Source organism: Sorex fumeus, unplaced genomic scaffold (assembly GCF_029834395.1).
Source record: "Sorex fumeus unplaced genomic scaffold, SorFum_2.1 ptg000028l, whole genome shotgun sequence".
NCBI classification, from domain to species: Eukaryota; Metazoa; Chordata; class Mammalia; order Eulipotyphla; family Soricidae; genus Sorex; species Sorex fumeus.
The window spans coordinates 4,207,252-4,231,977 of NW_026606085.1; the positions used below are offsets into that span (position 1 = coordinate 4,207,252).

At 49.1% G+C, this 24,726-nt stretch overlaps 2 protein-coding genes across 2 annotated transcripts; one reads left to right on the forward strand and one right to left on the reverse strand.

Moving 5' to 3' along the window:
- Window positions 1–253: 253 nt before the first annotated feature.
- Window positions 254–12,343, forward strand: ELP5 (elongator acetyltransferase complex subunit 5). The gene is made up of 8 exons (XM_056114910.1): window positions 254–331; window positions 472–532; window positions 615–695; window positions 3,878–4,098; window positions 8,909–9,093; window positions 11,176–11,271; window positions 11,514–11,614; window positions 12,203–12,343. Exons 1-8 carry the CDS (start codon window positions 286–288, stop codon window positions 12,315–12,317), a joined length of 906 nt encoding a protein of 301 aa, XP_055970885.1. The 5' UTR covers window positions 254–285; the 3' UTR covers window positions 12,318–12,343.
- An 882-nt stretch (window positions 12,344–13,225) lies between these two features.
- On the reverse strand, window positions 13,226–15,054 carry CLDN7 (claudin 7). Its single transcript, XM_056115171.1, has 4 exons — window positions 14,832–15,054; window positions 13,782–13,946; window positions 13,595–13,679; window positions 13,226–13,507 (listed from the first exon to the last, which is right to left on the reverse strand). The coding sequence occupies exons 1-4, from the start codon at window positions 15,052–15,054 to the stop codon at window positions 13,345–13,347; spliced, it is 636 nt and encodes a 211-aa protein (XP_055971146.1). The 3' UTR covers window positions 13,226–13,344.
- Between the last annotated feature and the right edge of the window lie 9,672 nt (window positions 15,055–24,726).

Genomic DNA, 24,726 nt, shown 5'->3' on the forward strand with positions numbered 1-24,726 from the left:
GACGTCACTTGCCCTCGACGTTCGGCCGGCGACCGCCTTCGTCCTTTTTTCTGAACACAGCTGTCCCAACGGTTCTCCCTGTCCTAGTCATGATAAAAATATAGAGAGAGCGCGTCGTTCGTGAGCCAGAGGAGGGAGAGGTCGACGGAACGAGGCCCTCTGCTGACATCCCTTCTCGATCCGGAACGCCAAGTCTTACTGGTGCAAAGGTGATGACTGTAAAGGGGGCGGGACGTTGTTCCGACGTCATCACAGCGCGTCGGAAGAGTCCCAGACCAGGTGAAGATGTTGGAGTCACTGTTGGCGTTTGGCGGCCTGGTGCTGCTTCGTGGTGAGGAATTCGGATATAGGAGGTTCAGAATCGGGTTGAAGGGGAGCAAGTGAAGAAAAAGGGATGTGGATCACTAGATAGAGGTAAAGATCGCGCCGGGTTCGTGAAGACCTGTTCTCACGAAGTTTATTCATCCCCAGACTCCGTGGAGTGGGAGGGGCGCAGTCTTTTGAAGGCGCTTCTCAAGAAATCTGCGCTGTGGTGGGTATTCTTTAGCATTTTTCTGTTCCTTCCGGAGGAAAACCGAAACCCCGCTCTTTGACTCCCCCCATTTCTCCTTCAGTGGGGAGCAAGTTCACATACTGGGCTGTGAGGTGAGCGAGGAAGAGTTTCGTGAAGGTTTTGACTCCAGCATCAACAGCCGGTAAGAAGAAGTTAGAATCTGAGATGTTATTAAATTCGGGAATTGTTGCTAAGGAACTTCCATTATAGCATCAAGCCTTGAGTATAGGAGCTGCTACTTACATCGATTATTTAGGGGCCGGAGCGATAGTACAGCAGGTACTTTTTTGTACACTGTATCGTCCCTTGAGCCCCGCCGGGAGTGATCCCTGAGTGCAGAGCCAGGAGTAAGCCCTGAGAGCCGCTGGGTGTGACCCTCCCCCCCAGCCCCACCCCCTCAAAAAAACCCACCCGCTTGTGTTGTCTGGTTAGAATAATTACTTCCTGATCTGGGAAACTGAGTGGAAATAATAATAATTACATTTGTCTTTTAACTCTTGATTTTCTTTTTGGGGGGGGGGGCTGGAGCGATAGCACAGCGGTAGGGCGTTTGCCTTGCACGCAGCCAACATGGCCGACCCGAGTTCGATTCCTCCACCCCTCTCGGAGAGCCCGGCAAGCTACCGAGAGTATTCGATATGCCAGACACAGTAACAACAAAGTCTCCAATGGAGACGTTACTGGGCCCGCTCGAGCAAATCGATGATCAACGGGAGGGCCTTTCCTTACTTTACTTTCTTTTTTTAATTCTTTTTGATTTGGGGGGGCTACATCTGTCTGTGCTCAGGGCTTACTCCTCTATGCTCAGGGATATTTGGTGCCAGGAATATGAACCATTGTCATTACAGCTGCATGCAAAGCAATTTCCCTACCTCCTGGACTGTGTCTCCAGCCTTGGGCCCAAATTTTCTGCAGGCGGTGTCTTGCAACAAGTTCTATCACTTGAAACTTTTCTAAGATTTCTGTTTGGTGTATTTTTGGGCCATAAATTAATGGTGCTCAGGGCTTATTCCTGTCTCTGCACTCATTCTTAGAGGAGTTCGGGGCACCACATGGGGTCCCAAGGGTTAACCAAGTGCCAGGCAAGCACCCTTCTTGATGTGCTATCTCACCATCCTGCAGTTATCCCAAGATTTCTTGCCCATGCCGGTTTGCTGTAATTGCATTACTATTTTGTCTGTAGTTTGTATCATGTGGCTTAATTCTTTTGTGGGTTTTTTGGGGGAGGTGGTTTGGAGTTTTTTGCTTGTTTTGCAAGTACTATCTTTCCTGCCTGTGGCTTAATTCTTGATTTTCTCATCTCTAACTGATCTGATTAGTGAAACCATGTCTTGAGAAACCATATCTCCACTTCTCTCCTCTCTTTCCATCCAGAGAATAAGGAACTCTTAGATGTAGTTGACAGGACTCGTAGCAGCAGTACAGGAGCCAAGATACTTGCCTTGAATCTCTATAATAATCAGCATTGCCAGGGCTGACTCCTGAGTACAGAGAGAGGAATAGCCCCTGAGCACTGCTGGGTGTGGGCCATGGGACAACACTGCCCCCTCGTCCCCAGTATAGAGTTGATGAGGGTTGGGAAATAGCCCAGTGTGCTTCACGTGCAGGAGGGATTCACCCCAGCACCATATGATTCTTCAAGCGCTGAACTGCGAGTAGGCCCCAGAGCCAGGAGGGTATGGCTCAAAAGGCACTACAGCACTGTAGCACTGCCCTCCTGTTGTTCATCGATTTGTTCAAGCAGGCACCAGTAATGTCTCCATTGTGAGACTTGTTGTTACTGGGTGTTTGGGGGGCATATCGAATACGTCACGAGTAGCTTGCCAGGCTTTCCCGTGTGGGCAGGATACTCTCGGTAGCTTGCCGGTTTCTCCGAGAGGGGCGGAGGAATCGAACCCAGGTCTGCCTCGTACAAGGCAAATGCCCTACCTGCTGTGCTATCACTCCAGCCCATGGCCAAAAATAAATAAATAAAATGAGAATAAAAGATAGAGTTGGAATGATAATAGCTGATGTTTATCAAATATTTTATGTATGTCAGACATTATCAAAAATTTCATGTACAACATGAACAGCTTTATAAGGGTCAAATAGTGACTCAATAAAAAAAAAGTTAAAGAAAAAGTTTGTGTCTAAAAAGAAAGTTAAAAATAAACAAGGAAAAAAATGGTTTTTTTTTGCTTTTTTGGGTCACACCTGGTGATGCATAGGGATTAATCCTGGCTCTGCACTCAGGAACTACCCCTGGTGGTGCTCAGAGGACCATATGGGATGCCGGGAATCAAACCTGAGTTGGCCGAGTGCAAGGCAAACACCCTACCCGCTGTGCTATTGCTCAGCCCCAAGAAAAAAAAATTTAAAGGGGGAAAAAACAAAAAAGAATGGGGCTGGAGTGATAGCACAGTGGGTAGGGCATTTGCCTCGCACGCGGCCCACCCGGGTTCGATTCCCAGCATCCCATATGGTCCCCTGAGCGCTGCCAGGGGTAATTCCTGAGTGCAGAGCCAGGAGTAACCCCTGTGCGTCGCCAGGTGTGACCCTAAAAGCAAAAAAAAAGAAAAGAACAACAACAAAAAATTTTGATGTCTTGGGCCAGAGCAATAGTTCAGCAGGTAGGGTGCTTACCTTGAATGCGACCAACCTAGATTTGTTCCCCAGCACCCCATATGATCCCGTGAGCCCTGCCAGGAGTGATCCCTGAGCACAGTACCAGGTGTCGCCCAAAAACAGAAAACACACACACACACACACACACACACACACACACACACGACATTTCTTGGTATTCTACAAATGAAGTACTGGGGATAATGGCGCAGTGGTAGAGTACATGTCTTGTTTGTGTGGTGTCCTAGGTTTGATCCTTAGCGCCACATACAAGTTGAAGAAAACCAAGTCATCAAAAAAAAAAAAAGACACTGAATCTTAGATTAGGTAGTATATCAATTAGGTGGTTTTAGGCAAGTAGCAAAGTGAGTCTATCTGGCATCAGAGTCCATACTCTGGATCACAGTATTACCTCTGTAATCTTTCTCTAGCATTTAGTATGTTCGTGAAAATTAATGAATTAACCCCCCCAAAATTTTTTTTTTCTTTCAATTTTTGGGTCACACCTGGTGATGCTCCGGAGTTACTCCTTGCTCTCTACTCAGGAATAAGCCCTGGCAGTGCTCAGGGGACCATATGGGATGTCGGGATCAATCCCGGGTTGGCTATGTGCAAGGCAAACCACCCTACCTGCTGTACTATTGTTCAGGCCTCAGAAAAAAATTCTTGGTGGAAGAATGGGACAGTGCTACATTGTCTCTTCTTTTCCTTTTGTAGGTTGATTTATCATGACCTGTTCAGAGACCCTCTCGGCTGGTCAGAGACCAGAGAAGCATTTCTGGGGGACGCTCTGGGAACCCTGAAAGCCATATGCAGGAGGACGGAGTCTGGTCCTGTCACCATTGCTCTTGATTCACTCAGCTGGCTGCTGCTTCACTTTCCCTTCACCACAGTCTGTCAGACACTGCATTCTCTCAGCCATCAGGATTCCGGCCCTGGTGAGACCCCTTTCATGGTTGATTCTCCTCGGTCTTCTCCCCTGCCAAATTCTTACTTGCTTTCTTTTGTTGTTGTTTTTTGCTTTTTGGCTCACACCCGGCAATGTTTAGGGGTTACTCCTGGCTCTGCACTCAGGAATCACTTCTGGCAGTGCTCGGGGGACCATATGGGATGCTGGGAATCGAACCCGGGTTGGCTGCGTGCAAGGCAAAAGCCCCTACCCACTTTTCTATCGCTCCAGCCCCTTTTATTGTTGTCGTTTTGTTTTGTGGCCATGCCTGGCAATGCTCAGGATTTACTCCTGGGGTGCTCAGGGCACTACATGGTATGCCAGGGATTGAATCTGGGTCAGTTACATGCAAGACAATTACCCTACCCGCTAAACGGTTGCTTCAGTCCTAGTCACATTCTTGATATCTTCCTAATTCCATCCATTAATCACTTTTTTTTCCAAGTATTTTTTCTTTTTTTTGCTTCCGCTCCGGCCCCTCCAAGTATTTTTTAATTTGTCTTTTTATTCATTCCACAGAATTTATATGTGGCATGTTAAGTACAATTATAGATAATGGGGAGCTGGAGCGATAGCACAGCAGGTAGGGCGTTTGCCTTGTAGGTGGTCAATCCGAGTTCAGTTCCCAACATCCTATATGGTCCCCCCAAGCACAGCCAGGAGTAATTCCTGAGTGCAGAGTCAGGAGTAACCCTTGTGCATCGCCGGGTATGACCCAAAAATAAAATAATTATAGATAATGGGATATGGGCTAACCAAGGTCAGGGGCTCAGTAGAAACACCTGCTTTGCAGACATGAATCTAAAGGTTTGGTCCCCAGCACTGCCTACAAGCCAAGTATGATTCTGGCAGCTCAGCAGAGTGCAGTCTCCAGTATACTGCAACCAAATGTGCTGTACCAGTGAGCACTCTAATCAGAGTGTGAGCACCATAGCTGAAAAAATAAGCATGTGGGGGCCAGAGAGATGGTAACAGGGGTTAAGGCACTTGTCTTGCATGCAGCCCACCTAATTCAGTACCTGACATTGCATAGTCTCCTAAACCTAGAGCCAGGAATAGCCCGTGAGCGCTACTGAGTGTGGCCCTAAAAATCAGTAGAGAAAAGTGGGTGTAGTCCCTAGTATGCACCACAACAAACACCAAGTGTAAAACACCATGTCATTGACAACAAAGGGAAAGTAAAGGGCCAGAAGAAAAATGAAAACTGGGGCCAGCAGATAGGGCATTTGCCTTTCATGCAGCCAGCCCGGATTTGATCCCCGGCACCCCATATAGTCCTTCAGGCCCTGCCAGAAGTGATTCCTGAATGCAGAACCAGGTGCCCTGAGCACCTAGGGTTTGTGGCTCCCAAACCTTGCCTTCCTGGAGCTCAGAGTTTCATGATGAAAGAAACAAACAGTTATAAGATAGTTTGATATGAACCATAAAGAAACACCTACAGAATACCTATAAGAAAGGAGCTGTCTTTTTTTTTTCCTGTGTGTGTAGGGCTTTTTTTTTCTGACTCACTTTTGAGGTGCCTGGAATCAGGAACAAAATGTCTTAAAGAGAGCCTGGAGAGATTTTTTTTTTATAATGTAGGAGTATTGCTATTTAATCAGCCATTGATTAGGCTGATTGAATTGGGCATGAACTCCACTTTACTTTCCTTTTTCCTTTTTATAAATTTATTGAATCACCATGAGAGCAGTTGCAAAGCTTTCGGGTTTAAGTTTTGGTCATAGAATGATGGAACACCTGTTCCTTCATCAGTGCCTATTTTCCACCACCAAAAATCCCAGTATAGGGGGCTGGAGCAATAGCACAGTGGGTAGGGTGTTTGCCTTGCAGGTGGCTGACCCGGGTTCGATTCCCAGCATCCCATATGGTCCCCTGAGCACCACCAGGAGTAATTCCTGAGTGCAAAGCCAGGAGTAACTTCTGTGCATTGCTGGGTGTGACCCAAAAAGCAAAAAAAACAAAACAGTATACCCCCATTCCACACCCTCCCCCTACCTGTGGGGCAGATGATTTCCACATTACTCTCTAGAGAGATATTCTTGAGGTAAGATGCTTGCCTGGCATTTGCCTATTCTGGGTTTGATCCCAGGTACCCATATGATCCTCCTAGCCTGCCGGGAGTGATTTTCTGAGTATAGCAGCTCTACCCAATAAAAAACAGTTTTGAAGAGCAAGGGTTCAGCCATGCCAGGGACACTAGGACTATTCCTGAAGAACACTGGCTACTAAAATGGACTTTGTTTTGGGAGAATGAGCACACCCATCAGTGCTCAGGCATTACTCCTGGCTATGTGCTCAAGGATCACTCATGGTGGACACCAAGCGGCCATATAGCGTGCTAGGGATCAAACCACAGTTGGTTGGTGGCTTGTAAGGCAAGCACCTTACTTTACTATACATTTCCCACTAGAATGGTCTGTGGAGTCAGCTTTTAATAATATTGTTTGTGTTAAAGAATCTGAAACCCACTTGACAGTGCTTCAGTTTCCTCTGTAAAAATGGGAAGAAACTCCAGGCCTAAAGGGCTCGGGGATGGGTCATTCCCACATCTCCCGCCCCTTGGGGATCCTGGCTGTCACGCCCACGAACTGCCTCCAGGTGCCATTTAAGTGCATTAATGGCCATGATTCAGACTCTCACAAAAGAATCTCGGAAATGAGCTCACAGTCCAGCTAGCTGCAGATATGCCTTCGGACCCTAATTACGGGAGTGCATTTCTGTGAAAGTGGCCACACAATATCTCATGCTATTCATCACTGTATCACTGTCATCCTGTTGTTCATCGATTCCCTTGAGCAGGCACCAGTAACATCTCCTTCGTCCTAGTCCTGAAATTTTAGAAAGTGCCACATTTGAGGCTCTTTCAGGGAGCGGGAGCGATAGCATAGCAGTAGCGCGTTTACCGTGCGCGCAGCTGACCCAGCCAAGCCAGGTTTGATTCCTCTGCCCCTCTCGGAGAGCCCGTCAAGCTACCGAGAGTATCTTGCCCCCACAGCAAAGCCTGGCATGCTATTTGTGATATATGCTATTCATAAGCAATACAAAGTAAATTATCTAGCATCTGCCTGTTGGGCAGGTTTGAGTGGTGGTAGGAAAATTCGAAATAATGGTGGTAGAATTGATGTCAAAATATTGAATGTAATCCATTATTGTGAACAACTTTATGAAAATAAAATTTAAAATGGGAAGAAGGCAAGAGTATAGTATTAGGATGAGGGACTTGTAGTTGTCATCTTGTAGGTTACATGATCAAATATTAGCAGTTTAGCTATTTAATGTGGTTTAACCTGAAAATTGTATCTAATGGTGATTCAATTAAAAAAAGTACTGTGGAGTTCGTGCCCAATTCAGTCAGCTTAATAGCTGAATAAATGGCAGTGCTCCTACATAGATAGAAAGAAAGAAAGAAAGAAAGAAAGAAAGAAAGAAAGAAAGAAAGAAAGGAAGGAAGGAAGGAAGGAAGGAGGGAGGGGAGGGAGGGGAATAAAGAGGCTTTGGCTGGAGAAATAGAAGAGGCGAGATATTTGGGTTTTGGTGATTGTGTTTTGTTTGTCTCTCTGTTTGTTTGTTTGGTGGGGGGTGAGGGTGTTGGTTTTGTTTTTTGGCCACACCTAGCTGTGCTCAGGGCTTACTCCTGGCTCTGCACTCAGGAATTACTCCTGGTGGTACCTAGAGGACTATATGGGTCAGCCGCATGCAAGTCGAACACCCTGCCTACTATACTATTGCTCTGGCCCCAAGAGGCAGCGCATTTGTTTTGCAGTTATCCAACCCTGGTTAGGAACCCTTGTACCACACAGGATCCCTCAAACCGACCAGAAGTCATTCCTCTTCAGAGAGCAAATAATAGCCCCTGAGCACCATAATGAGGTTTACAGACAACCGCTGGACTAGAGCCATTACTGATTGGATTCCACGGGACGTCAAAAGATCGCGTGGATGCCCACCTACAAGATAGTCAGACTTCTTTGTCAAGACCCTGAATTGAGACCCTGGTTTGAGGCTCTGCATGTTCCTAGAACGAACAGATGCCATTGGGCTACGCTAGCACGCAACAGGGATGAATGGAGACGCTACTGGCACCCACTCGAGTAAATCGATGAATAACGGGGGATCAAGTGATCAAGTGAGCACCATTATAATGGCACAACACGCCCACCTCCCACCTTCAACACGCTCCCCTGCCTTGAAAAGTAAGCAGACAGATGATGAAAGTCTTAATTCTATGAGGGCCATGAGGAGCTCATGGTGATTCATGTCAGTGGTATCATGATCATGTTTACATTGAAATAAAATGTATTAGGGTCAGGGAAATGGCTCAAATGCAAGGACATACATTCCAAGCAGGGGACCTTGTTCCCTGAGCAACACTGGAACTGACTCTGAACGGTAAACCAGTAGTAGCTGCTGGGAAAAAAACATACTAAAGGGGCCGGAGCGATAGTACAGAGGATAGGGCATTTGCCTTGCACGCGGCCGACCCAGATTCAATCTCGGCAATCTATATGGTTTCCCAAGCACCGCCAGGAGTAATTCCTAGTGCAGAGCCAGGAGTAACCTCTTGAGCATAGCTTGGTGTGACCCCAAAAGGGGGGGGAGGAAGTATACTAAAGGTGATGAATTAAAGAGACTTCGAGCAGGGCAGTGAAACTGGCTCTGGTAGGTCAAATCTGGATGGCATAATGGTGATAGGAATATGGACCTCTCTTTTCCTTTTCCCTCTTCATCGCATCACAGAATATTTCTACCCATCATGCTCCCTACACACTTTTTTCCTTATATGTCTTATCCCTCTTCAGGTGACAGCTCCCCACTCAAGCAGGTACGAATTTTGGGCCTACTACATGAAGAACTTCATGGCCCAGGCCTTGTGGGAGCGTTGAGTAGCCTTTCACAGTCTGAGGTGACTCTGAGTGGTAAAACAGGCCAGACCCTGGCAGCCCACATCCTATGTCGGAGAGCTGGACATCGCCCAACCCATCAGGTCAGAAAAGGGGGGATATGGTTTGGATCAGATGGGAAAAGCAATAACAGTGCTGATATGACTGAGAACTTACCCAGGCTTTCCCCATTTTGTTTCACTCATTTAATCCCCCCAGGGCTGGAGCAATAGCACAGCGGGTAGGGCGTTCGCCTTACAAGCGGCCAACATGGCCGACCCGAGATCGATTCCTCCGCCCCTCTCGGAGAGCCCGGCAAGCTACCGAGAGTATTCGATATGCCAGACACAGTAACAACAAAGTCTCCAATGGAGACATTACTGGGCCCGCTCGAGCAAATTGACGATCAACGGGAGGGCCTTTACCTTACCTTTACCATTTAATCCCCACAATTAACCTATGAGGGTTGATTATTATCCGCCAGTTTTGTAGCTGGGGCAGAAATATCTGAATGATTTCAGTTAAGCTCCTTTACCCAAATTACAGAGACTCAGTGGCAGAGGGGCTGGGCTCTGGCTCAGAGGAAGAACTCAGGTCTCCCATGTATAAGACGCTGGGTTCCCTCTCCATCAAAAAACAAAAGATTCCGTGTTAGAGACAGGATTGCCTAGCTCATCCTAGGAGTTTAACCAATGAAGGATACTTCCTTCTAACCCTTCAAAGAAATGAGGAAGGACTGAGTGCTGAGTGTTGTTTTTTTTTTTTTACTGAGAGGGCTTTTTTTTTTTAAATTTTTTTATTTTGAATTTTTATTAGTGAAACACCATGAGGTACAGTTGTAGGCTTACAAATTTTTGTGCTTGGATTTCAATTATACAATGATCAAATCTGAGTGGGGTTTGTGTTTTTGTTTGTTTTAGTAGGAGGGGGGGAAATTCCATCTGGAGAGGTTTTGTTTTGCTTTATTGGTTGCACTGCCAGGGACTGAACCCAGGGCATTATATATGCAAGACAAGTGCTTCTCCATTGATTTATATCCCAGGCAAAATGGAGAGGATTCAAAGGGCTTTAAAGTGGAGAGCTAGGGCTGGAGAAATAGCACAGCAGGTAGGGCGTTTGCCTTGCACGCGGCCGACCCGAGTTGATTCCCAGCATCCCATATGGTCCCCCGAGCACCGCCAGGAGTAACTCCTGAGTACAGAGCCAGGAGTAACCCCTGTGCATCGTTGGATGTGACCCAAAAAGCAAAAAAAATAAAATAAAATAAAAATGAAGAGCTAAAGTTAAGTCAGTTACATAGGTGACTGGGGTTGGAGTGGTTAGGTCCCGAGTTCTAGAAGACGGAACAGATCTATTCTGTTTCATTGTGGGCTGGGGACTGGCATGGTTTGGACCACACACCTGGAGGTACTCTGACTCTAGGCTCAGGAGTAACCCCTGGTTATACTCAGAGACCATATGCGGTACCAGAAACTGAACTAGTTTTGGCTGCATGCAAGTTAAGTAGGCAGCCTTAACTTGTACTATCTCTCAAGCCCTGACAAATCTTATCCCAGGGATGCTCAGGGCTTACTCCTAACTCTGTCTGGCAGGGCTTGGGGGACAATATGGGTTGCCAGGGATTGAACCTGGGTCAGTTACCTGCAGGGCAGTTCTGAACAAGTGGTTTTTTTGTTTGTTTGTTTGTTTTGTTTTGTTTTGTTTTTCTTTTATCCTTTTCTGTTTTCTTTTTATTATTTTTTATTACTGAAACACCATGAGGTACAGTTGTAGGCTTACAAACTTTCATGCTTGGGTTTCATTTATACAATAATCGAGTACCCATCCCTCCACCAGTGCCCATTCTCTACCACTAATGATCCTAGTAGCCCTCCCACCCCCACCCCCATCCCCCCCATCCTCCTCCGCCTCTGTGGCAAGGCATTCCCTTTTGCTCTTTCCTTTAGGGTCCTGTAGTTTGCAACAGAGGTCATCATGTTCAGTCTATAGTCTACTTTCAGCACGCATCTCGCATCCCAAGCAAGTCCTCCGAACATCCTTTACTTGGTGTTCCCTTCTCTATCTGAGCTGCCTTTTCCCCAGCACGTGCTGCAAGCTTCCAAGCCCTGGAGCAGACCTCCTGGTACTTTTCTCAGCTATTCCTGGGTCATGAACAAGTTTTTAATGCCCTTTTTTCTTCTCCCCAGACTCAGTGGTTTTCCATCCTGCCCGACTTCAATGTGGATCTCCAAAGGGGACCATCCCCAGAGTCCCAGGCCCACCTAGATCCTCACAGACCCCAGGTATCCAAGAATGCCAGAGCCAGTACAAGGGGATGGAGGTTAGGGGCTGGAGGAAATTGCAGAAGTCAAGGATTCTTATGATGCGGCAAATTGGCAGCATCCATTTATGGGGATGCTCAGGGGTTACTCCTTTCGGGCTCTATGGGGTGCCGGGGATTGAACCGGAGTCAGCCACCTACAAGGCAAGCGCCCCACCTGCTGTACTATCGCTCCGGCCCCAGCAGCATCCTTTTTATCTCCAGGTGGATCCCATGACTCATTTAACCTTTAACCTTCACCTGTCCAAGAAAGAGAAAGAAGCCAAAGATAGCCTGATCCTGCCCTTCCATTTCAGCTCTGAAAAGTAAGGTTGGGGCATGGGTACTCGGGTCTCTAAGAGTACAGCACCTGGGTCTGAGGTAGGGCACTAGCAGGTTATTGATTAACTTCTCAAACTTTATAGGGGCTGAAGTCCACCTCCAGTGACTAGTTTGGGGAGTGGTTCTCTACCCGCCCATACACTAACAATGACAAGGGCCCTTTATATATCCCTTGTCTCCATAGTCATCCCCAGAGCACTGAGGCCTAAGCTGAACCATCCCATACCCTGAGAAGGTCATAGTGATAGAAACTAGATGAGTATGATGAAAAGCAAGTTATTAAATACCTATTCTGTGGGTATGTGGATAGGTAAAGCAAGACTACTATAGCAGAATACTTGCCCTTAAAGCTTCTAGAATTTAGGGCACTAGAACAGCATATTAGGTGAGCAGTATAAAAGTATCTTCTATTATCAGCTTAATACGTAGCTTCAGTACTAAGTAAATGAGCTCAAAGAGACATGTACCATGGACATATGAAGGCAAAAGAGGTAGTCAGTCACTAGGGTGGGGGTATCCAGAGGTGACCTTTAATACTCACCCTTACTAACACCAATTCTCTTATCTCTCAGACAACAGGCTTTACTGCACCCTGGACCAGGCCAGGCTACCAGCCACATCTTTTATGAGCCAGATGCTTATGATGATCTGGACCAAGAAGATCCAGATGATGACCTGGATGTTTGACTGGCCTCTAGACTAATTCGAGGCGGGGGGGGGGGGGGGGGGGGGGGGACCTTGGACTCATTACCTCCTCCCAGCGCTGGCCTTTCCTCCCTATCCCCGCCCCCACCTTCTTCCCTATGTCTGTGGAGGCCCTGCCCTCTGATCCTGGAGCAGCATCCACACAGTGAAGAATGTGTGTTTTTACACACACACACACACACACACCACCAGCCTAATAAACTTTTTTATTGAAGAAGGTACTCTTTGGCAGCTGTTAAGCAAGAGCTGGTAGTGGAAAAGTGAAGGCGAGTGCGCAAGTGCCGGTAGAAATACAGCAGAGGCTACGCCTCTTCGAACCTGGCACTAGCTAGTTTCCATCCCCAGCACCACAGTTGTTCCCCCAAGCGCGGGTGATGAACCCTGAGCACAGCTGGGTGTGGCCCGAAAACAGATCAGAGGGGAATGCAAAAGGGAAGTCAAGTACCTGAAACTTTTCATCTTAAGTGCCCAGTTCTGTTTGTTTTTTTCCTTTTGGGGTCACACCTGGCGATGCTCAGGGGTTACCCCCGACTATGCACTCAGGAATTATTCCTGGTGGTGCTGGGGAACTTACCTGGATTGACCATGTGCAAGGCAAATGCCCTACCCGCTATACAATTGTTCCAGCCCCCAAGCGTCCAGTTCTGAATAGCAGTGAATGAAAGGCTGGCCTTGTACACTATAGGAACTCAGTAAATGTGTGTTTAGCTGAATAGGTGAACTTTAGGTTCTAGGCCTCCTGCTCGGATCTAGATCGGAAGGAAAAACACATCCTAAAGAGGGAAAAAAATTTCCAAAACATACTTTTATTACTGTACAAAAGCACACCCTACCCTCTTCCATATCTCCCACCCAACTGACTCCCCCAGGAAACTGTACATGGCATTCCTTTGGGACTGGAGTGATTGGGAGGTTCCACGCCCTGCCCACAGGCTGAACTCTGCTCCATGTCCTTTCAGGTAACTGCTTACCCTCAGGCTGCCAGGCTGGGATCAGGGTATCCCCCAGTTCACACATACTCCTTAGCAGAGTTGGGTTTAGGGTAGGAGCGGGGTGCATGGTATGCTGGTTTGCTCTCACTCCTGGGACAGGAGCAAGAGAGCAGGCCACCTCCCAGAAGGACCAGTGCAGACCCTGCCCAGCCAATAAAGATGGCAGGGCCAAACTCAAACCTGTGGAAAGAAGGAATTGATGTCAGAAATACTGGCCGGTCTCTTCCCACTTCGGGACCAATTTCTTTAGGGGGCTCCCAGACTTACTTAACATTCATAGGGACCAATGGGTTATAAAAGTCTCTGACAATCTGGTTACCAGACCAGGAGCAAGCTATTAGGGCAGCAAGACCTGGGAAGAGAATAAAGATTGTGAGACCCCAAACCAAGCACCCGACCACCTGGCCGCCTCCAGGAGGAAGTTTCATGGGCCCCTCTGGAATTTATGACTCACCTGCCACGATAAAAATGATACCTCCGGTCATGGCTATTCGGGCCTTCTTTACTTTGTCATCTCCCCCACAGTTGGTACACTTCATGCCCATCGTGGCCACGATCATGGCCATGAAGCCCAGCACCAGGGACACGACCATGAGGGCTCGAGTAGCCTGCAAAGACGCTGCAGGGAAGGGGAAAGGCCATCATCAGGGCTGTAGAGATGGGTGGCCCTTGGGGGGGTTCCAGGCCTGGATCCCCAACCGCGCCCACTAACTAGGCGGGCGCTGGATCTGGCGCGGCCCAGGGGACCCCAAGGCTCCGCGACAATTCGGTGCCGCCCTGGGCTGGGTCCCGCCCCTGGGCTCCAGAGACCTTCCCGCTCCGCCCCGCCCCTGGGCGCCAGGACCCGCCCGAGGCGCCGGGGCTGGTTTCGAAGAAACTGGCCGGGCCGGGGGCCCCGGGCAGGGGTAGGGAATGGACGCGCGGCGGCCCGGAGGAGACCCGTGAGGGCGCCGATCCGGGCGGCCGGCCGCCTCTGACCCCACTATCGCGGCCGCGGGGTTTGTGGCTTGGGCTAATCGGCCGATAAGATTAGAGGCCGCAGGCGCCGGCCCACGGGGACAGCGCCCGGCGGCTAGACCCACGGGGACCCGCGGCCTCCGCCTTTTGCTGGAGGGAAAGAGCGGGAGAGCGCGGGGCCCCGGCCGGCCTGGCAGGGGGTGGGGGCGGCCCCAACGTCGTGAAGCCGCGGTCTCCCCTTCACGGGTTCGGCCGCGGGAAGCCAGTCGGGGAAGAGACCCGGCCAGCGGCGGAGCAGGGGGCTCCCGGCCCGGGTGGGGACCCACGTGCCGCCAGAACCCGGCCCGCTCCCGCCTCGCCGTCCGCTTCCGCTTCCTCCTCTCGGCCCGGCGCCCGGCAACCCCAGGCGTCCAGCCGGGCGCCCTCGGGCCCCACCCGCACCCCAGCCCGCCGCCCGCACGCCAGGCTCGCCCGTCCCGTCGGTGCCCTGCCCCGACGCGGCGACCCCGTCCCAGAACGCGTCGTCCCGTGGGTCCCGGGACCTTACCCGGCAGGGCGAGCACCGAGTCGTAGATCTTGCAGTTCATCACGCCCGTGCTCTGTATGGCGCACTCCATCCACAGGCCCTTGTACATGGCCTGGGACGTGATGATGTTGTCGCCCGCGAACGAGCTCATCTGCCACTGCGGAATGGCGGTGCAGGCCAGCAGGGCCACCCAGCCTAGCAGGGCCATGGCGAAGCCCAGGAGCTGCAGGCCCGAGTTGGCCATTTCCCTCCTCAGAAACAACAAAGTGGGAGGTGAAAAAAAATGATGGTAATAGGGAGGCCGGGCAGGCGACCCTGCAGTAGAACAAATCAACCTGGGGGGTCAACCCCAAAAAGACAAGTCGGGGTGTAGCTCTGAGTCACCCAACACGGCAAGAAAGGTTGAGGCGAGTGGCCGCAAACCTTCTTGGTCACCGAAGTAAATCTAAATGTCCCCTCCGGCGGGGCAAGGCGCGCGGCCCCAGGACCAACAGGCTCCCTGGAGGTCGGGTGGCAGACGAAAACGATCCTCGAACGCCAAGACGGTCCCTCCGACGCTCTCGGTGACTCTACTCGGACAAAAGTCGGTCGGACGAGCCGTCTGGGCGCGGTCCTGAGCCTCCTGAGTCCCCGGAGAGCTCTGGGCTCGGGGCCCCCGGCGAGGAAGGGCAGGCTCGGCGGAGAGCGGGCAGGTGCGGGCGAACAGGTGCGGCGCACCTGAGTATATGTAGGGTGTCGGGGGCGCGCCCCCGCGGGCTCCGGGAGCGCGGGGGGGGGCGGGACCGGAGGGGTGATCGAGGGTGACCTGACGTCACCGAAGGGACACTCACCTGAACCGGAAGTTCTGGCCCCCACCCCTTCTTGCCCAGGTGAAGAGGAAGAAACCTGAGCGCCAGGGTCACGCCCCTCCACTGGCCCGGCTTTGACCGCAGGTGGTTGGAAACCCGCACCTTGGGAGTCCCCAGCTCAGATTCACCTCTGGGCAGGACTTTTCACGGTCACCGGGACGCACCTTCCCTTCTCTTGGGATGCTGCAGAATGGAGGGAGGGGAGAGGTGGGAGTAGGGGACCGTCTCGGGCCATCCGCGGTTCCGCCCTCCCCTCCCCCTCCCGTAGGAACTCCTGGTTTCTGCTCTCGGTGTTCTTTGTCCGGCTCCACTTTCGCCCCCACCCTCTGCTCGTCTAGTCCTTCCTTCTAGCCGAGCCGGTCGCGTCAGCTCCCAGCCCGCACAATTCCGCGCTTCAGCGGACCTCTAGAAGCCTCCACTCCGCTAGCCACCACTCCTGGGTCCTTGGTCCGCCTACTCTGCCCTCCAGGGCACCCGGCTTCCAGGCACCCGCCCCATCTCTCATCTTCCTGAGCTCTCCCATTCCATCTCCAGTGCACACGTTAACTGTGTCCTCTGACATCGAAGTGGGGTTGGGGAGAGGCTGGGAACCTTGCCCTCCTGCCTCTCCCTGGGGGACTGCAAACCAATCTTCCGTTCCTCCCCTCACCCCAGCCAGCCCTGCACACCTTTCTCCTGTCCGGGTTCCCAGCCTGGATCTGCCTGTTGGCAACACTCTTCGGTGCTCTCACCGTCCTGTGCCGTCCTGCTGAGCATCTGGCTCTGCCGTGGACTTTGATTTGGTGCCCAGACTCCCACCACACTCCCCCCGCCTCATCTTCCTTGGCCATTGCCCCCTTCTTCCTCTGGACATTCATTGAGTCCAAGCATCCTTCTCTGTACCCACACTTGCCTATTTTTTTTTAGGGGTTTGGATGACATAGGGACCATTTCTGGCTCTGTGCTCAAGAGTGACCCCAGATGGTCCTGAGTAGGGGTGACCATATGTGGTGTCAGGGACAAAACCTGTGACCATATGTGGTGTCAGGGACAAAACCTGGGGTGACATATGCAAAGAAAGGATCTTACCGTTCTTATCATCATTCTGGCCCCAAAGTATATAGCATTTAAATTTTTGTATGTTTTTGGGACACACTAGCAGTGCTCAGGGAACTATATGGGAAATCAGGGTCCAACTAGGGTTAGCCACAAACAAGGCAAGTGCCTTAACCTCTGTGCCAGCTCTTGGATCCTTCATCTCATCTCATCTCATCCGTTTTTGTTTGGGGGGACATACCTAGCAGTGCTTAGGGCTTACTCCTAGCTCTGTGCTCAGTTATCACTTCTGGCTGGGCTCCGAGGACCGTAGTGGTGCCTGGAATCAAACCTGGGTCAGCTGCATGTAAAGTCTTGCCCTCTGTATTATCTCTCCAACCCCTCATCTCTTTTTTTATCGCCTCCCCTGCTTGCTTTTTCTGCTTCCTACTACACTCCTTCTCTTTGAGTCTCCCTTTGTACTTTATCTCCCCCTTCAGCACCAATTAGTATTTTCCCTGCACTTTTCTTCTCTGGTAAACACTGCTGCCCCACCCCTCAAATTCAAACACCTTCTATTTTGATTTGCTTAGGGAACTCACCTGATGGTGCCTGGGGGTAGGGGACAGCTACTCCCTGGCCCCCTAAGTTGGCTTTCTTTTCAGTTTTGGGCCACCCAATGCTTGAGGTTCCTCCCATCTCTGTCCCATCTCTGTCCTGAGGATCGCTCCTTGTTGGGCAGTGTTCTGGGGCCATATGTGGTGCAAAGCAGTCTTTTTTATTGATTTATTTATTGCTTTTTGGGTCACACCCGGTGATGCACAATAGTTACTTCTGGTCTGCACTCAGGAATTACTCCTGGCGGTGCTCAGGGGACCATATGGGAGGGAACTGAACCCAGATCGGCCGCATGCAAGGCAAATGCCCTACCTGCTGTGCTATTACTCCAGCCCCAGCAATTATCTTAATGCACTCCCTAAGCCGGATTTTTTCCTGGCTCTAAAGGTCCATGATTCTCACTGCTTTAGTGAGCTGGCTCTTGAACATCAGTTTGAACTATGTAGATCCACCTATATAGAAAAGGTTTGCAGGAGCGATAGTGCAGCGGGTAGGGTGCTTGCCTTGCATGCATTCTACCTGGATTTGGTCCCCAGCATCCCATGGATACCATCAGGAGTAATTTCTGCATGCAGAGCCAGGAGTAATCCCTGAGCATTGCTGGATGTGGCCCAGAAACCCAAAAGGAAGAAAAATGATAGAAATCAATAGTAAGTACAATACTGTACATCTATTTTCTCTTCCTTGTTTTTAGTTTTTGTACCACATCTGATGTTCCTCAAGGCTACTCCTAGCTCTGTGCTCAAAGGTTCCTGGTGGTGCTAGGGGGGATCATGCAATGCCAAGGATTTAGCCTGGGGCTCCTGCCCACCAAATTGCACTGTGAGCCATCTCCCTGACCCTCTTTCTAATATTTTTAGGAGTGCTGAGAATCATACCCTGACCCTCACTCACAAGAAACATGGACTCTACAACTAACTAGAGCCCTAACCCACCCCCCATGACTTTCTTAATTTTTTCTGTAGCTAACTATATTGTAAAACTACAATATATTATATATACATATATATTTATATCTGTAAAATATGGGGCTGGAGCGATAACACAGCGGGTAGGGCGTTTGTCTTGCATGCAGCCAACATGGCCGACCCGAGTTCGATTCTTCCACCCCTCTCTGAGAGCCCGGCTAGCTACCGAGAGTATCTCGCCCGCACAGCAAAGCCTGCACGGGAAAGCCTGGTAAGCTCCCCGTGACATATTCTATGTGCCAAATACAATAACAAGGGGCTGGAGCAATAGCACAGTGAGTAGGGCATTTGCCTTGCACATGGCTGACCCAAGTTCGATTCCCAGCATCCCATATGGTCCCCCGAGCACCGCCAGGAATAATTCCTGAGTGCAGAGCCAGGAGGAACCCCTGAGCATAGTCGGGTGTGACCCAAAAAGCCAAAAAAAAAAAACCAAAAAACAAAAACAAAACACAGTAACAAGTTTCACAATGTTACTGGGGCCGCTAAAGCAAATCGATGAACAACAGGAGGACAGTGATAAAATATGCATTAATTGGGGTTTGGAGAGATAGTACAGCAGATAGGGTGCTAGCCTTGCACATGGCTGACCTAGGTTCAATCCCCAGGACCCCATATGGTCCCCTGAGCCTGCCAGGAATGATCTCTGAGCATAGAGCCAAGAGTAAGACCTAAGCACTGCCAAGTGTGATCCCAAAGCACCACCACCATCACCACCAGAAAGTGTTAATTGGCTATATTATCATAAGGCTTCTACCTAACAGGAGGATCTTAGTAGTTTGGGGAAACTATGCATGGCAAGAACCAGGAATATGACTCGGTGGTAGAGAACTTACTTTCCAAGTGTGATACATTGGGTTTGATTCTTGATATGACATGATCCCTCAAGCTCCTGCAGAAGTGACCCCAAACCCTGTGCTGGGAATAACTCTGAGTAGTGACAGGTGTGGCTGGAAAAAAATTTCAACATTGTTTTTTTTACCCCCTCTGGAGGGCTGGAGCGATAGCACAGCGGTAGGGCGTTTGCCTTGCACGCAGCCAACATGGCCGACCCGAGTTCGATTCCTCCGCCCCTCTCGGAGAGCCCAGCAAGCTACCGAGAGTGTTCGATATGCCAGACACAGTAACAACAAAGTCTCCAGTGGAGACGTTACTGGGCCCGCTCGAGCAAATCGATGACCGTGTGACCCCCTCTGGAGAAGCCATGTTCTCTCTTGAAAACTAATGCCTCTTATAGAAATCTAATTTCTCTTCCCTCACATTTCTCAAAATTTCTTTATATGAAACTAGTTTGCCTCACTAAAAAAATAATAATATAGGACTGGAGAGACAGCTTGCCTTGCATGCATTCTACCTGGATTTGATCCCCAGGATCCCATGGATACCACCAGGAATAATTTCTGTGTGCAGAGCCAGGAGTAACTCCTGAGCACTGCCAGGTGTGGCCCTAAATACAATAACAATAATAATTTAAAAACGTTGTATGTAGGCACTATGGAGGCCATTCAAGTGATAGAGCATATGCCTAGCAGTTTTGTCCCTGAAACCTCATGGTTTTGTAGCTGGCTCGACCTGGAATCTGAACATCAGGCTGGCCCCACTAGGAGAAACCTGCTTAAGCACAAGCCCCACAACACCAAAGGGGATAGCCCATCTGAAAGAAACTATATGCAATTTTTGTTTATTTGGTTGTCTGGGTGACACCCAGCAGTGCTCAGGGCTTAATCCTGCCTCTGCACTTATGAAGCAGTCCTGGTGAGCGTGAAGGGCCATATGAAATATCAGGGACTGAAACCTGGTCAGCTGCATGCAAGGCAAATGCCCTACCCCCTTACTATTGCTCTGGCCCCTACGTGGATATTTGTTTTTTTTTTTTCTTTTTGGGTCACACCGGGCAATGCACAGGGGTTACTCCTGGCTCTGCACTCAGGAATTACCCCTGGGATACTGGTAACTGAACCCAGGTCAGCTGCGTGCAAGGCAAACACCCTACCCACTGTGCTATTGCTTCAGCCCCCTACGTGGATATTTGTAAGTGTGCGAGGTGTCAGGACATCTACCTCCCATGTTCCAGAATCACCTCTATACCCAACAGCCCCCCAGGTTCACTGCAACCACCTCACACCAAGTCCCCACTCCCCATCACTTGAACAAGCCTAATGCTGCAGCTACCTCCAAAATGGTCTCTTGGTTCCCCACTTGTTTCTGGGGTTACTTTTTAACAAAATAAACTGAGGTCTTGTTAGTTCCTGCTTAACAATCTTAAAATCTTTCAGTGGTACTCCTTAGTTCCTGTTTCTCCACCAGATTTAGAAATGTGTTCTCCTGGGGCTCCCCCCATCTCTGCACGGTAGCCATCAACCCTTCTCTCTGGCAGAGATGCATCGTGTTCCTTTCCACCACGGCTGCACACAGTTCTCTGTGCTCGGATGCTCTCCAAACACACCTGCCTTCCTCTTTCCTGTTCACAGACTCATACTATGCTATAAGCTCTAATGTGACTTTTCCTTTAGCCTGGCCTGAGTACCCCGCCCCAGACCGAGTCAAGTCACCTTCTCAATTGCTCTTGCCTTACCATAACTGGCATGTTTTTAAATGTAGGCACCACACCCAGCAATTCCAGGGGACCCAGAGCCGCTCCCAGCAGACCTCAGCCAACAATGGGAAAACTGGTGGTGTTCCGGGGGCCATACCCTACTTCCCAGTCCAACTGCTTGTGGCCACGGGAACCACACCAGAGCTATACCCAGAGGTGCTGGGGGTGAGGGAGAGGTTACACAATACTGGGGATTGAATTCAGAGCCTTACACATGCTAGGCATGTGCTCTGTCATTTGTATTATCTTCCTAACCCCTGTATTTTCCTTTCAAAACGCATAGCTTTATTTTTTTTTAATTTTTATTAGTGACAAACCAAGAGGTACAGTTGTAGACTTACAAATTTTTTGTGCTTGGGTTTCAACTCAAAACACATAGCTTTAAAGTATGTACTTTGTGCGGTTATTTCTTCAGTGTTAGTCTCCCTTTGTTAGTACAAGTTCCAAGAGGGCAGAGATGTGTCTGGATTTTATCACCAATAAATATTTGATGAATAAAAAATAAATTGAAAGTAAACAGTATTTTCATCTACTGGTTCCACTAATTTTTTGAGTGTCTCTATAATATATGAGTTACCTTGTCTGACACTGGGATACAGCTGAAAACAAGACAAATAAAGACATCTGCCTGGATAGCTTACGGCTTTTAAAGGGAGGAAGCAGGCTATAAAGACATAAACAAAATGGTGTATGTTTTGTGTGCAATAAAACCAGGTAATGTGATGGGGTTGGGTCCACACTAGAGAGAAGTCAGGGAGACCATTTTGAGGAAGTGGCTGTTAAATTATGAGTCTGTCATGAGAGAATCATGTTACAGGCAAATGCAAAGACTGCATATTGATTGTCCCTGTGAAACCTGGAATATTAATTCTGGGGATGGGGTTGGGATTTGAGCCACACCTGGCTGTGTTCAGCTCTTACTTATGCCTCTGTGTCAGGGATCACTACTAATTCTGTGGTGATCAGGATAGCTGAGTAAAATTCAAGAACCTTAACCCCTGTACTAGCTCTCTGGTCTCATGAAGTTTAAAGCAAGATCTTTCAGCCTCGGCACTGTTGACATTTAAGGTCAGATAATTCCTTGTGGGTGACTATCTTGTTCTATGTAGAATATTGAGGGGCTGGAGCAATAGCACAGCAGGTAGGGTGTTTGCCTTGCACGCGGCCAACCTGGGTTCAATTCCCAGCATCCCATATGGTCCCCTGAGCACCACCAGGGGTAATTCCTGAGTGCAGAGCCAGGAGTGACGCCTGTACATCACCAGGTGTGACCCAAAAAAAGAAAAAAATATATAAAATATTGAGCATCATCTTGACTTCTGTTGTTCAGAAAACTGTAGAACCCTCCCCTGAACCCTAGTGTGACTACAGAATGTCTTCAGGGCCTGGAGAAATAGTACGGCAGATAGTACACTTGCCTTGCACATGACACCCTAGGATTCGATCCTCTGTGTCACATAGTGCTCCTACACCACAGAGTAATCCCTGAGTACAGAGCCATGAGTAACCCCTAAGCGTCTTTGATTATGATCCCAAAACAAACAAAAATATATTCAGGGGAAAGAGAGATAATAGCTCAAATAACTGAAGTACATACTTTGTAAGACACTGCACTCTTCCCCTAAATACCACCAGGCATATTTCAAAAAGGCAAAAAAGAAGGCGGGGGGCGGGGCAGAAAAATAGTACAAGGGATAAGGTGCTTGCCTTGCATGTGAGTGACCCTGGTTCGAATCCCCAACATTGCATATAGTCCCCCAAGCACTATCAGGAGTGATCCCTGAGCAAAGAGCCAGGAGTAAACCCTGAGCAACCCTAGGTGTGTCCCTGCCTCAAAAAAAGGTGGGGCGGGGGGTGGGAATTCTGAGATACTGCTAAACTTTCCAGTAAGGGGAGAAACAAAATCCTACCAGTTAATAACCATGGATTTGGGGCCGGGGATGTTTCCTTGCCATGCATGTGAGATCCTGAGTTCAATCCCTGGCACCACATGGTTTCCCCAGCAAAGTTGGGAATGACCTCTGAGCATCAAGCCGAGAGTAAGATCCAGAGCTCCACTGGATGAGTTTCCCTCCCCCCACACAAAAAGAACCTCTAATTTGTTTCTTGGGGGGTTGTGTTGGTTTCTTTTTGGGGTCACACCCTGTGGTGGACAGTGCTACGGTGCTACCCCGTGACGCTCAGGGGTTACTCCTGGCTCTGTACTCAGAAATTCCTCCTGGTGAGGCACAGGAGAACAAATAGGATGCCAGCAAATGCCCTAGCTTCCGTATACTATTACCCCAAGAACCTCTAATTTAAAGTATTACCAATACTGTGGATTTTTCTCTCTAATAGACTTCAAGTAAATTGTTGGGCATAAGGAGATAGTAGATGGACAGTTGGGATTAAGCCCAGAGCTAAGGTTTTGCTAAGAAGAGAAAGGGATCTGGGATGATAGCTCAAATGGGAGAGCACATGTCTGGCACGTGTGAGACCCTGAATTTGATCCCCTGCACCACTGGTGTGGTCCTGGTGGACCCTAAACACCCCCTAAACACTGCTGGCTCTGGCCTCTACTGAAAAAGGAGGGAGGGGGGGTCAAAGAGATTGGCAGAGAGAAAAGGTAAAGGGTTAAGCACATGTTTTGCATGAGGAGGACCAAGATTGATCCCTGGTGCCAGATGTTCCCCTGAGCACTGTCAGGAGAAAACCATGAGCCCACAGCTGAAAGTAGCCACTAAGCTCCTTAGGGTGTGGCCTAAAAACAGAGACAAATAAATGGATTTTACAGTATTTGCATGAGAGTGATTATGTGTTAGATCATGGATATAATGAGAAGAAAGAGAAACATAAAAGAGGAATAGTAAACAATAAATACTGGCAACATCAGTGATTTGGTGGCCTCCATACAGTGAAAGACAGGATACAATACTAAATGAACTGGACAACTAGGAAAAGGAGGAAGGCTTGAAAGCAATAAATTAGAAGAGGTTGTTTTGGAGATGACCAAGCCTAGGGTAACCTGAGAATAGGTTAGAAAAGGGAAAAAATGTGTGTATACATATATATAATTATATATATATAATTTGGGGCCAGATAGTACAATGGGTAAGGTAGTTTAAATATCCGCACTACATGCTGTTCCTAAATACCACCAGGAGTGATCCCTGAACATAAGGGTCAGGAATATCCCTGAGACCCCAAGTGTTACCCAACCCTCACCCCCAAGCCAAAAAAGAAACCAAAAAACGAAACAAAACAAGAGAGGAAAGGCAGAGAGACTACAATTAGGTGGCGTGTTTAATGAGGCACCCAGTAGGGCTTGGGGGCCTCAGAGCGAATCCCAGCGGTGCACGGTGCATGGCCCATGGGTGCTCAAGAGCCACCAGGGCTACGCCTAGAGGTGCTTGAGATGAGAGTTGGAGGTACAAGATGGTGCTAGGGATCAAACTCGAGGCCTTAGGCGTGCAAGGCAAGAGTTCCACCACTTGAGAGGCCTCCCCAAGCCCTCCCTGATGGATTTTGAAGCCAACAACAATGATGACAGGAAATTAAAAGGTTGATGAGCTGGGTGAATGAACAGGCTAGAAGATCCTAGTAGATTTGAGGTTGTGGGAGATAATCTTCTGGACATGATATTCAAGGGAAAAGAGAATTTTGAAGAACAGAGGAAGAATTATAGTTTAGATTAATGGCAGTATTAGGTGAGAATAGTGAAGCCACCACAAACTCTCAGAGGGATGCAGGGAGACGTATGCTGAAACAGCCAGGAACCAGCAAGGTCTCATACACAAATGGTCTGGTGGGGCTAGTACGATACTGTGGCTAGTTTGTCTTGCAAACGTCTGATCTGGGTTTGGTCCCTAGCAACCCTTATAGTCCCTGAGCCC